This window comes from Pimephales promelas, chromosome 16, assembly GCF_988280905.1.
Source record: "Pimephales promelas chromosome 16, fPimPro1.hap1.1, whole genome shotgun sequence".
Classification (NCBI taxonomy): domain Eukaryota; kingdom Metazoa; phylum Chordata; class Actinopteri; order Cypriniformes; family Leuciscidae; genus Pimephales; species Pimephales promelas.
In genome coordinates this window covers 30,386,460-30,400,495 of record NC_142784.1, presented here as the reverse complement: position 1 = coordinate 30,400,495, position 14,036 = coordinate 30,386,460, and the positions used below count along the sequence as shown (strand labels likewise).

Genomic DNA, 14,036 nt, shown 5'->3' with positions numbered 1-14,036 from the left:
GGACATGTCTATTTTGGGTTGGGTGGAGATGTTGGGTGTTTGATTCAATGTATGTTGTGATTTGGGATTTTTCTGTTTCGACATGTCACAGTCCCTTTCTTTGCTCTAATCTTGTTTTCACTCATGCACCAAGAGAGTTTTGTGCACAGGAAATGTGTGTGTATATTTCAGTAACCCAGACATTCCAGTATTCAGCATTTATAGGTCCATACTGCTGTTAATTTTGATCAAATCTACATGGTAGGAGAGTATAGTTTAGTTGTCAAAAAGCAGGTAAATTAATTGAATATAAAACTAATGTTTTAATTATTATTATTATTTGCCTGTGTAAAAAGTCTGAATCCGCTTAAAAATGCTTGTATGTAAACTAATAAAGGGACGCGCTTCTCCGTTCATTTTAGTAGCGAGTTAAACGCTTTTACATGAATAAATTCACAAAAAGTGATAGTGTAGCCCTTATTCACAGCAGCGCCATATTTGATTTTCAGCGGTTATGAAAGAGTCTGAGGGACCTTTGGATTTTTCTATTGGATTTGGATTTTCTATTTCATCATTTTGACATGAAAGTGCTCATTTTTAGCCAGGTTAATTGATGCAGTTCATCATCAAACCACAAGATGTCAGAATTACTTTGTGAAAATAATTGACTTGTGTTGACCAAAAAAATTGGATGAGGTTGACTTCAGTAATATTATTACTGCTTGTAATATTACTGTTTCATAACTGACTAAGGTGTTGACACCAAGCTGAGAAACAGTTGAAACATTTAAATAGACAAAGATGCAATAAAACAAATTATTCACATCTGTATTAATATCTGCTCTCATTTTAATCATTTTAAAACAAGAAAAGTTTTCTGACAGGTTGGATGTCAATACCATCCAGCCAACATACAAAAATAATAATAAAAAATTAAATTCTGTCAGTTAGACACCATTCGACTGGTCTGAAAATTAGGGACTTAAGCAACAGCTGCGACTGAACTGAAAAAGAAAAATAATAAATTGTGCATGAGCGACATTAATTTCTACTTCGTGACACCTACGTAGTCTACTTCAACTGTCTACGGAAGAACAGCTTTTCCGTTGTCGTTCCTACGTGACAGATACTATAAATAATGTTGTTTTATTGTGCATGTTTAATCACATTTGATTATCATTTAATGCCAAAGCAAGATACATTTTATAACTGATGATGGCATGGTTCCGTTTTGTGATTTTTGCGTCCTGGGTTTACATTTTACTTCCGGTTGTATTGGTATGAAGAGATACGATATTATTCTGAACAAAATACTGAAGGAGCAATGAAATGCTGAGTCATGGCATCAAATTATAATCTCCTTCACACTCTTGGTCTTTACTTGCTCTGTTTCTCGGGACACATGCGCACATCTGCACACTGAGAACCAGGAAGTGTGTGTGGATTCAAGAAAAAAGGGAACCGTTAGTCGGGTTAATATTTGACTTTTGTGTTCTACCAAAGCAGGTGAGACTTCATAGAATCCTTAAATAATGTTTTTTTCCTGTGTCTTTTTGCTTGTATCGAAATAAAGAGCATTAAATGATCACTGTATTTTGTGTTAATCTTGATGTCGTATTGTTTTGGTTTGGGAATGAAACGTTTAGGGTCATATGAATACACAAAAGTGTAAACATTTGGTAGATTTTTAGACGTGCTCTTTCATTTATGATTTACATGTGGCTTTATACACTTTTTTTGGTGCTTTACTTCAGGTAGAACAGTTTATATTAGAAGACTATCTGAAAAAAAAAAGACAAAGGAAAAAGAGAAGAGGAAATGTCTGCAACTGCAGCGAGTCAGTATGTGGATCAGTTCAGCTGTCCAGTGTGTTTGGATCCTCTGAAGGAGCCGGTGACGATTCCCTGTGGACACAGTTACTGTATGAGCTGTATTACTGACTGCTGGGGCCAGAAGGAGCAGGGGCCGCCGTACCGCTGTCCCCAATGCAGAGAGAGCTTCAGTCAGAGACCTCTACTGAAGAAGAACACTCTGATAGCTGAGATGATGGAGACGCTGCAGAAGACGACGTCTCTACAAACGGCTGCTGTGGAGTGTGATGTTTGCACTACAGAGAAGAACAGAGCTGTAAAGTCCTGTCTGCAGTGCTTGGCCTCCTTCTGTCAAACTCACCTGCAGTCTCACTATCAATCTCCTGCGTTTATGAAGCACAAACTAGTCGAAGCTTCCAGACACATTCAGGAGAACATCTGTCTCAGTCATGGGAAACTACTGGAGATTTACTGTCAGGATGATCATCAGTGCATTTGCTGTTTGTGTACTGATGATCATAAAGGACATAATGTGGTGTCTGTGGATTCAGAATGGACTAGTAAAAAGGTAACATCAAGAATAATATCATTTACTGGACTGGAGTCTATGTTTGCCTGTTTTTATTATATATATATTTTTTTATCTTAACATCCTCAGAAAGAGTTAGAGGAGATAAAGGTGTCGTGTCAGAAGCTGATCCAGGAGCGAGAGAGAGGTCAGCGGGATCTCAGTGAAGCTCTGAAACTTCTTAAAGTATGTTTTTTTTATGTGTTGTTTAGTTGTAAAGTTTGTTTGAGATGCAAAAAAATATTTTTTTTACCTAAATTATTATAGACCATGACCAATGGGGTTTGAGCTCCAAAAATTGATTAAAAAATTGCTGAAAGATTCATGACACAATTCATGATGTACTTGACTTTTGGAGATTGACTGCCACTCGTTTACTTTCTACCTGCATTGTTTTGAGTCACAACAATCTCCATGATCAGATCTGTGTGTCTCCAACAGAGTTCAGCGCTAGAGAGCATGGAGGACATTGAGAAGGTCTTCACTGAGCTCATCTGCTCTCTGGAGAAGAAACGCTCTGAGATTAAAGAGCAGATCAGAGCTCAGGAGAAGACTGAGATAGATCGAGCAGAGGAACTTCACAAACATCTGGATCAAGAGCTGACAGAACTCAGAAAAACACAAGCAGAGATTGACAAACTTCTCATTAATGATAATCAGATCAATTTTCTGAAGGTAATACAATTATTTTAATCATTATACCATAATGTTTCTATTCTTACCGTTTCACATTTTTAAACTGTCTCGTTTACATAATAAGCAGTGCTGTATTTGTCTCATTCCAGAGCTGTCAGTCTGTGTGTGTTTTACCCACATTTGAAGACGTTCCCATCACTCAACACACTCATCTGTATTTTAAAGACATTTCAATCTCAACATTCAGAGAGGTTTTGGAGGACGTCCATCAACAGCAAACAGCCAAAATATCACAAGAAGGTCTGAATATTTTGATATATAGTTTTGCCACTCAGAGTCTGTTGGATTAAACCAACAAATTAACCGTACGCTTGTCTTATTTTGTCTCTTCAGTGTCAAATGTTCATGTTGCAAAGATGCCAAATGATTTTTTGCAGTGTAAGTTGAACTGTAGTTTCTTCAAGGCAAACACTCATTTATTGATAAGTATCAGTGGAAATTATCTGTTACAATTTGATTGTTTTAATATTTGTTTTTTGCTAATTCCTCCTCAGATTTCTCTGAACTTAACTTGGATCCAAACACTGCAAACAATAAACTCAAACTGTCTGTGGACAGCAGGAAAATATCATTTACATATAAAGACCAGCAGTATCCTGATCACCCAGAGCGATTTGATAGATATGTGAATGTCTTGTGTCGAGAGGGTTTGTGCGGTCGCTGTTACTGGGAAGTCGAGTGCTGTGGGAACAATTGGGCCGTAGCAGTTTGTTACAAAGGAATTGGACGTAAGGGAAGAAATTATGACTGTAGGCTTGGCTCCAACAAAAACTCTTGGAGATTGTCCCGCTCGCAACAGAATGTCTATTTCACACACGATAAAACCCAAGTCTCAATCCCCGGTGTCTGCTCCTCTAGAATAGGAGTGTATCTGGATCACAGAGCAGGAACTCTCTCCTTCTACAGCGTCTCTGACACAATGACTCTCCTTCACAGAGTCCAGACCACTTTCACCGAACCCTTATACCCTGCGTTTTACACTGGACAAGTTTCATCAGTCAGGATCGTAGAAAAGCAGAGTTTAAAATATAATATGTCAGAAAATAATAGATTAAAAATGACATGACTGAGTTAAATATACACAAAAGTTGCTGTTTGGATTTAAATAGGCAAATGCTTAAAGAGTAACTAAACACTAAACCAACTTTTTTTAGTTAATGATCTGTAAGAATGGATCTTTATTAACACCAGTCATTGATTCGAGTAACTTTTTTGACATTTGTGTATAACGTGTTCTATTTCTACAATATGGTGTAAAAACGTCGTAGTGCTGCCCTCTTCAGGTTGAACGGTGGCTACTGCAGTTGAACACTTCGTGACGTACGCAGGTTTCAGCTAACCACGCGAGCTACGCCCTTGGCAGTACAAAAACCATCTTGTGTCGTCAAAACCACTGTAGGGATTTAGGAATTGGAATTGTGAGTATTGAAAACGATCAGGATAGAGTGTTTTAGCATCTATTTCGTCCTCTCTATCTCCGCTGGGGTCAGCCCACTTTTTCAGCATTTTCAAATATTGCCAGTGGGTGGAGTCAGACTCTGACCAGGGGTTTAGTTACCCTTTAAGAGTCTATTGCTCACAGTCTGATTATGTTTCTAGCATGTTATAGAGACTTAACAGAGTGCTTGACTCTTACATTGTCAATACAAGATCTTTCTACAAGATTTCCATCAAGAGCTGCATACATTTTTGGTCAAGATCTTGTATTAACAACATGGCATCATGACTTTTGCGTAAACATACACGCCACTTTCAAGTCAAGTGGCGTGTTATCTATACGTATTTTTAGCTATCCGCGTGCATTTACATGCCATTAAATGTCCAAGCGAAGCAAAATGTAGATCTACATCTAGGGAGCGATATTTTTCCTAGGATGGTAGGGGAACACTCATAAATGTTATTAACCCCAGTGATGGGTATGTTTAGGGGTTGGGGTAGGTCATATATTTATATATACAGTAATAACGTTAAGTCAATGGCGTTAATAAACACGCTGAAAAGCAATTATGCGTGTTGATAGCATGCCAAAAATGGAAGAATACATTATGAAGACATTATGACTGGAACAAAAGATTTGTGCGGCTGATGCTCCTTTGGTTATGAACAGCTTGTGCGAGCGTGCGTGTGTGTGGTCCATGAGTGTGCACACCTCTGGTTGCAGTTTCGCTTGTCGCCAGAGGGGGCGTAGTTCTGCAAAAGCCCAGATACTTGCACAATGCACCTTTAAATCCAAATAATGACTTTTCTTTGGCGGGCAGTGTAAAATATGAATATAACACACCTTTCAACACTCAGAGTGGGTGTCAGTAAATACTGTTTGAAACTTTTTCAGAGAGGCACAGTTTTTAATATAGACCTTCTACCTGTACATTGTAGAAATGTCTGTTTCAGATTTATCTTTAAATTTCTGCTTTCTTCTTAGAATGTAATTAATGTTGTAATTTTGATCAGATAAAGATAAAATAATATGAAATTGTGCATTTTGTGTTATCATTGGGTGAAAATGTGGCAGTTTAAGTCACCATTTTGTCTCCAGAATGCATGATCTTTGTGAGATTGTCTGTGATTATTATTTTTCTCCTCAGCATCTGAATGAAAACCTGCTTTTTTGTAACAAAGAAGCAGCACTTGTTAAAACATATGATTTTTGGAAGGTTTGATGCCAATGACATTGTACAACAAACATGAAATCATTTAATCATTTTACTCACAATTGCTGGGACTGGGTTAGCAGTTTAAAAAAACACACATTTTCTGTAACTTATTACAAACTATTCAACTGATTATTGGTGCCAAGAGATACGGTATGATGTTAAGCAAAGTTCAAAGAGTAGAGCATTAAAACTGCAAGTCACGGCTTCACAATAACAAGTTTGTGGATTCGAGAGAAATGAAACCTATTTCCCTGCTACTGAAAATCAGGAAACTTGTGGGTTTGAGAGAAACGAAACCTATGTCCCTGCTACACAAGCCTCTACTTGAGGATTCACACTCTTCCAGTTTGGTTAAAGCTGTAAAGGAGGGAATATTTGAATATTTGTTGATATTCTGGCAAATCAGGTAAGAACCTCATAAAGTGGTTTTAAGTCGTCTTGCTTGCATTAAAAAAAATATTACTGTATATGAAGAGTTCAGATGCAAAAGCCTCTAAATGCCATTTGAAATTTTCTTCTTAAATGATGATTTTTATCAAGCTTGTATATTTAAGTTCAGTAATTTCACTTGCCATTTAAGTGAAATTACTGAACTTAAATATACAAGTTTGATAAAAATCATCATTAAAGAAGAAAATTTCAAATGGCATTTAGAGGCTTTTGCATCTGAACTCTTCATATGTTTAATAATAGTTGCATGTTAATTTGGATGTCTTATGTTTATTCTTTTGGTTACGGGTGAAGAGTTTAGGATTCTTTAATATTAATGCACAAAACTATGCATTATGTATATTTTTATACATGCTCTTTCATTAATGATTTACATGATTATTTATGTAGGCTATTCATTCAGAAATGTCTGAATCTGCAGCGAGTCAGTATGTGGATCAGTTCAGCTGTCCAGTGTGTTTGGATCCTCTGAAGGAGCCGGTGACGATTCCCTGTGGACACAGTTACTGTATGAGCTGTATTACTGACTGCTGGGGCCAGAAGGAGCAGGGGCCGCCGTACCGCTGTCCCCAATGCAGAGAGAGCTTCAGTCAGAGACCTCTACTGAAGAAGAACACTCTGATAGCTGAGATGATGGAGACGCTGCAGAAGACGACGTCTCTACAAACGGCTGCTGTGGAGTGTGATGTTTGCACTACAGAGAAGAACAGAGCTGTAAAGTCCTGTCTGCAGTGCTTGGCCTCCTTCTGTCAAACTCACCTGCAGTCTCACTATCAATCTCCTGCGTTTATGAAGCACAAACTAGTCGAAGCTTCCAGACACATTCAGGAGAACATCTGTCTCAGTCATGGGAAACCACTGGAGATTTACTGCCGGGATGATCATCAGTGTATCTGTTGTTTGTGTACAGATAATCATATAGGACACAGTGTGGTGTCTGTGGATTCAGAATGGACAAGTAAAAAGGTAATATCAACAATATTTTTTACTATTTTATTATAATTATTGTGTTGCATATTCTGCATTTATTAGATTTCAATTTTATTTTATTCAGAAAGAGTTAAAGGAGTTAAAGGTGTCGTGTCAGAAGCTGATCCAGGAGCGAGAGAGAGGTCAGCAGGAACTCAGTGAAGCTGTAAAGCTTCTTAAAGTATGTTTCTTTATGTGTTCTTGAGTTTTAAAGTTTGTTTGACACACAAAAGTTGGTATTTTGAATTTAATAAATGTAGAAAATTTTGAGTCACGACAACATACAATTGAATTCAGGGTGTTCTTATTGAAACTTAGCCACTAGTTTACTGTCTACCTGTTATGTACATTGTTTGGAACAGATACAGCCTAATTCGACTGCTTGTATACATTTAGAGAATTTGAAAGAAAAAAAAAATCCATTATTTTGACTATTGCACCAACTTTAGTCACAACAATCTCCATGATCAGATCTGTGTGTCTCCAACAGAGTTCAGCGCTAGAGAGCATGGAGGACATTGAGAAGGTCTTCACTGAGCTCATCTGCTCTCTGGAGAAGAAACGCTCTGAGATTAAAGAGCAGATCAGAGCTCAGGAGAAGACTGAGATAGATCGAGCAGAGGAACTTCACAAACATCTGGATCAAGAGCTGACAGAACTCAGAAAAACACAAGCAGAGATTGACAAACTTCTCATTAATGATGATCAGCTTCATGGTCTGAAGGTAATTAATTATAATTATCATGTGTGTAATGGTATACTTTAGGACTCACTATTCATTGTTCTGTACTTTAAACATTTTGAGAATCTAAACATTATTGGTGGTTTTTAAATGTTTTGGAAAGGATCAATTCTGCTTCACAAATCATACTTGAATTATTATTTGTCTAATTCCAGAGCTGTCAGTCTGTGTGTGTTTTACCCACATTCAAAGATGTTCCCAGCTTCACTCGACACACTCATCTGTCTTTTAAAGACATTTCAATCTCATCATTCAGAGAGGTTTTGGAGGACGTCTGTCAACAACAAACAGCCTTCGTATCTCCAGAAGGTCTGAATCTTTTGATATGTTGTGTCATTCATACTCTAAAACCAACAATTTAATCTTACACTTATGTTTTGTCTCTTCAGTGGCAAACGTTAATGTTGCAAAGTCTCCAGAACCAAAGACCCCAAATTACGTTTCGCAGTGTGAGTTGAATTGTGGTTTCTTCAAGTCATTAATTGATAAGTATCAGTGGATATTATCTGTTACAAAGTGACCATTTGGAACCAAAGTTTACTTTAAAGTTCAATATAATTTTTTTTTGTTCATTCCTCCTCAGATTTCTGTGAACTTCACCTGGATCTGAACACTGCACATAGAAACCTGAAACTGTCTGAGGAGAGCAGGAAAATATCATATGTTAATAAAGATCAGCAATATCCTGATCAACCAGAGCGATTTGATGTGTTTCCCTACATCTTGTGTCGAGAGGGTTTGTGCGGTCGCTGTTACTGGGAGGTCGAGTGCAGTGGGAACGACTGTGCTATAGCAGTCTGTTACAAAAGAATTAGACGTAAAGGAAACGGTAATGACTGTTGTCTTGGCTTCAACAAAATATCTTGGAACTTGTGGTATTTTCGGCAAAATGTCTATTTCACACATGCTAAAGCCCAAGTCCCAATCCCTGCTTTCTGCTCCTCTAGAATAGGAGTGTATCTGGATCACAGAGCAGGAACTCTGTCCTTCTACAGCGTCTCTGACACAATGACTCTCCTTCACAGAGTCCAGACCACTTTCACCGAACCCTTATACCCTGCGTTTGGGGTTGGTACAGGTTCTTCTGTCAGGATCATAGAGCAGAAGAGAGTTCAGACAGACAAGAAATAAACATAATTGATCGAGTTTCAGATTCAATTGCTAAACTTCTGAAATGTGTATGTGTTTAAATTAAAATGTAATTTGTAGTTTGGATGAACAAAAGGCATAACATTTCTTAAACACCGTCAATGAATATTCAACACCCATTCACTCTTAAAGTCAGCATGAACCGGAAGTTGAGATTGTCCTTTTCTCCTTATTGTGACGTACAGTATATCCAAGTGAAACGGCTTCTGAAATTTGAATTCTTGATTTCATCATTCGGGAATTGATTGGATCGTTTGAAGTTGGGCGTTGAATGCCAGTTTGCAGCCGCTATTTTGTTCTGTTGCGATCTGCTAATAAGACCGCCTTTCTATATAAACATTTTTTTTTTTTTTTGTTGTTGTTGTTTTGTTTTTACAATTTGAATATCTGTGTTGACTTCAGGTCTGATTCTGATTTATTTTTAATCTGTTTCATATCTGATGGTAAACTGAGAAACCACTATTTTGAAAATCTTTTAAAGATGCATCTTTTTAAAATATCCTTTTCTATCAAGCAAAGTCTCTTCAAAAGATTTTTCTTTATATTTGTTCTATTTCAGTTTGATTGAGAAAATAAGGGGCAATTGTTGCACACTCAATTCCTCCAATCAGAAACAAGCGATGGCACTAAATTGCTCGGTGATTCTCTCTCTGTCTGTGGAAAAGTTGCACGATAATTTCACCTCAGCAAAAGTTTTCAGCAAAACACTGATTTTGATTTATGAAAGTTACTTTTTGGATATACAGTTTTTTTATCCTGCTGTCTAAAGTTTAGATGAAATTGTGTTACAATTGCCCTCGACCCACATTGCCCAACGTCAGCACATTGTTTGTCTGTGTTAGATACTTTACTGTTAGAAAATGAACATATTTCACAGAATGTAAAACTAAATTTAAAATGGGTTTATTAAAATAAATGTGTTTGTTCTATTCAAAATAAAAGGAGGTCTGGCTGTCTGTGTCTCGCCGGTCCTGGGCACACTTGGCTTGAATTAATGGCAGTGATCTATATTTAACACAACTGTGAATCAGACTAGAGTTTAACAGTGTCATTTCATTATGTCATTGTTTATGGAAATTATTAGTGTTACACATTAAACAATGTGTTGCTTTTTAAAAATACAATGAATATAATCTCCACATCTTAATGAGTTATTCTATATGTATATCTTGTACAATTTCATTATAGTTTGTTTAAAGACTGACTCCTCAGATGATTAATGTATTTGAGTAAAATATATTTAAATTCAAATATAGTTACCAACAGAATAGTTGCCTAGTCTTCGGCAAAAATAGTAATAGACTTTTACTTTTGAATGCACATGATGCCTGCCCTGATATCTAAAAGAATTTAAACCTTGATTTTTATTTTATTTTTATTTATTTTATTTTTTTATCTCACACAGAACACACGCCCATTGTTTTGTTTAAGCGCTGAGAGAACCAGGAAGTAAGTTATTGAATTCAAGAGAAATGAAACTTAGAGTAATTCGCCTCTACAAGTGATTCAGCCTCTGTAATTGATCAACACCGCTGTTCTTTGTGTCAAAAGCTTTATAAGCTTTAACGCAAATCATATTTGAGTTGCATTTCTGTCGAGGTAAGGACTTCATAATGATTATGACTTTATCATGGTTATCTGCTTTTAGAAAGAAATCGCGTACAAATATGTATTTGTGTGTGTGTGTGTGTGTGTGTGTGTGTGTGTGTGTGTGTGGGTGTGTTGGCTTCAGAGTTTCTAATCAACTTGTAACAGGCCTGATGAAACAAAATGTTACTTTGTACTTCATTGCTAAACAATTATTTTTGTATTTTGTTGTCTAATGAAAACAAGTGAGTTAGGCTATTGAATTGAAATACTCGATTACATACCTCAACTATACTTTTTACACTTTATAATTTAGAAGATTGTTTAAAAATACAAATATTTCTGTGGTGATCATGACTAATAAGACTATTCTGGATAAATACGAGTTAAACTCTATTGACAGCAATTTACAATTTACAGCCTGCAGTTGATCAGCAAAGAACAGAATTTATTTCCCCTCAGTTAAAAAAAAATGTAAACATTGTGATTAAAATTGTGATAAGGTTTCTCTCAAATACATTTTTGGTTATACTTGGACTTTGTAAAATCTTGGCAGTATTCATACTTAAGTAAAAAAACAAAAAGACAAATAACTGATTTTCTTGGCTAGACAGCTCTTTTTACAGAAGCTGATTATCTGCTCATCTTAAACACTGCAGAGAAATGTCTGCAACTGCAGCGAGTCAGTATGTGGATCAGTTCAGCTGTCCAGTGTGTTTGGATCCTCTGAAGGAGCCGGTGACGATTCCCTGTGGACACAGTTACTGTATGAGCTGTATTACTGACTGCTGGGGCCAGAAGGAGCAGGGGCCGCCGTACCGCTGTCCCCAATGCAGAGAGAGCTTCAGTCAGAGACCTCTACTGAAGAAGAACACTCTGATAGCTGAGATGATGGAGACGCTGCAGAAGACGACGTCTCTACAAACGGCTGCTGTGGAGTGTGATGTTTGCACTACAGAGAAGAACAGAGCTGTAAAGTCCTGTCTGCAGTGCTTGGCCTCCTTCTGTCACACTCACCTGCAGTCTCACTATCATTCTCCTGCGTTTTTGAAGCACAAACTAGTCGAAGCTTCCAGACACATTCAGGAGAACATCTGTCTCAGTCATGGGAAACTACTGGAGATTTACTGTCAGGATGATCGTCAGTGTATCTGTTACTTGTGTATGATTGACCATCATAACGGACACCGTGTGGTTTCGCTGGAATCTGAATGGCCGAATCAAAAGGTAAATGCTTATGTTCATCTGTAATCTATAATTTTATGTTTCACATCCCCTTCTCTAACAAGTATACAGATGACATTCAATTTTAATTTTCAAAAACAGAAGTGTGCATTTTTGTGGAATTAGTCCCTGAATGTTGCCGCTTGCAGTTCAATCTTTCTTTTACATATTAACTTTGTATATTAACATCCTCAGAAAGAGTTGAAGAAGATAAAGGTGTCGTGTCAGAAGCTGATCCAGGAGAGAGAGAGAGGTCAGCAGGAACTCAGTGAAGCTCTGAAGTCTTTTAAAGTGAGTATCAGTATGAGGACCAGACGACTGGTTCAATCACAAATACAACAGATGTTTTAAATAGGCAACATTTTCATTTTAATCTTGCCATTTTCATTAGATTGAAAGTATAATCACTTTGGATTTGAACAAGATCTATGACAATTGAATTGGTCACATGTATTTTTTAAGCTGTTGCTCCATGATCAGATCTTTGTGTCTCCGCCAGAGTTCAGCACTAGAGAGCATGGAGGACATTGAGAAGGTCTTCACTGAGCTCATCTGCTCTCTGGAGAAGAAACGCTCTGAGATTAAAGAGCAGATCAGAGCTCAGGAGAAGACTGAGATAGATCGAGCAGAGGAACTTCACAAACATCTGGATCAAGAGCTGACAAAACTCAGAAAAACACAAGCAGAGATTGACAAACTTCTGATTACTGACGATCATCTTCATGGTCTGAAGGTAATGATGCAAAAATTGTTTAGAATCTAAAAAAAATTAAACACTATTGTGCCGTGATTGTTTATCTCTAAAACTATGAAAGAATTATTATTCTCATTTCAGAGCTGTCAGTCTGTGTGTGTTTTACCTTCACTTGAAGACGTTCCCAGCTTCACTCAACACACTCATCTGTATTTTAAAGACATTTCAATCTCAGAGTTTAAGGAGGTTTTGGAGGACGTCTGTCAACAACAAACAGCCAGAATATCCAGAGAAGGTCTGAATGATTTTCCTTTAAAAAAATGTAATTAATACTATGTGTGATTACACCAGTTTACAGTTGAGTTTCTTCTCATGTTTTCAGTGTCAAATGTTCATGTTGCACAGACTTCAGAGCCAAAGACTCTAAAAACATTTAGGCAATGTAAGTTGAGCTATTTCTGTAATTGATAGATATTAGTCAAAAAATTTAAAGTGACATATTAAGGTTTTAATAATAATAATAATAATATTGTTTAAAACTCCATGTTTTTGTTCATGCCTCCTCATCAGATTTCTGGCAATTGCAACTGGATTCAAACACTGCAAACAAAGAACTCATCTTGTCAGAAGAGAACAGAAAAGCACAGGACCGGCGCATGTACTTCAGCAACTATAGGCGAAAAACAATTTCGCACCGCTATTTGCAACGCATAACAGCAACAACAAACAAAGACCAACATGCCATACAACACGAAAAAACCTAGTCTTAAGTCAGTGGCGCGTTGCACGTTGATAATAATGCTATTTTAAGGGCACATGCTTGGCCATAATGTAGCGGGTGCACAACGCGCGTACACTTTGATTCTCTCATCAACACAGATGCAGCAGTTTTTATTTTTGCAAATCATACATTATAACAAGGAAACATATTAATACTTCTAGCTTACACATTTAGGCTACCCAAATTTTTCAGGCTAATTGTAGTAATGATGGATCAGACCTGTTTGGCAAAACACAGATGTAGGCTACTATAAGGACATAACTTACCCCCATAAAACATCACTTCTCTGTCTTTTACGGCCATGACAAGAACGTCGGTCTCCTTGGCTGTGAACGCTCCTGGCGTGCTCTTATATTATCATATTATTATTATCATAATAATAACAACAATCCACCATATTTTGTTTCTTTCGACATCCTGCTGCATTAGTCCCAGATAGGTGATTCATGAACAATCTGTTCATTGCGTATGTCACGTAACAAATGAACGTAAGACTCGGAAGGTAAAGTAATCATTTTTGTTCCCGGTAAATCATTTTTTACTGCATTATGATTTCTTAATTCAGAATATGATCAACATTGCGTAGGTGGATTTGATCGGGGAATTTGGCTGTTAAAATTCTAACATTTAAGTCTCAATTCCTCCTTTATCCTCCTCTAGAATAGGAGTGTATCTGGATCACAGAGCAGGAACTCTGTCCTTCTACAGCGTCTCTGACACAATGACTCTCCT

The 14,036-nt window shown here is 37.1% G+C and overlaps 3 protein-coding genes across 3 annotated transcripts; all 3 read left to right on the top strand.

Annotated features, from left to right (window-relative positions):
* The first annotated feature begins 1,272 nt into the window (after positions 1-1,272).
* On the top strand, positions 1,273-5,532 carry LOC120483573 (E3 ubiquitin/ISG15 ligase TRIM25). The gene is made up of 7 exons (XM_039678701.2): positions 1,273-1,485; positions 1,734-2,358; positions 2,449-2,544; positions 2,800-3,033; positions 3,144-3,294; positions 3,388-3,432; positions 3,549-5,532. The coding sequence occupies exons 2-7, from the start codon at positions 1,798-1,800 to the stop codon at positions 4,118-4,120; spliced, it is 1,659 nt and encodes a 552-aa protein (XP_039534635.2). The 5' UTR covers positions 1,273-1,485; positions 1,734-1,797; the 3' UTR covers positions 4,121-5,532.
* Positions 5,533-5,721: 189 nt separating this feature from the next.
* LOC120483571 (E3 ubiquitin/ISG15 ligase TRIM25) lies at positions 5,722-10,161 on the top strand. Its single transcript, XM_089121511.1, has 7 exons — positions 5,722-6,114; positions 6,549-7,124; positions 7,213-7,308; positions 7,618-7,851; positions 8,025-8,178; positions 8,259-8,318; positions 8,453-10,161. Exons 2-7 carry the CDS (start codon positions 6,564-6,566, stop codon positions 8,998-9,000), a joined length of 1,653 nt encoding a protein of 550 aa, XP_088977637.1. The 5' UTR covers positions 5,722-6,114; positions 6,549-6,563; the 3' UTR covers positions 9,001-10,161.
* Positions 10,162-11,245: 1,084 nt separating this feature from the next.
* On the top strand, positions 11,246-13,573 carry LOC120483579 (E3 ubiquitin-protein ligase TRIM47-like). Its single transcript, XM_089121519.1, has 6 exons — positions 11,246-11,832; positions 12,025-12,120; positions 12,329-12,562; positions 12,665-12,818; positions 12,906-12,965; positions 13,094-13,573. The coding sequence occupies exons 1-6, from the start codon at positions 11,269-11,271 to the stop codon at positions 13,285-13,287; spliced, it is 1,302 nt and encodes a 433-aa protein (XP_088977645.1). The 5' UTR covers positions 11,246-11,268; the 3' UTR covers positions 13,288-13,573.
* The last annotated feature ends 463 nt before the right edge of the window (positions 13,574-14,036 follow it).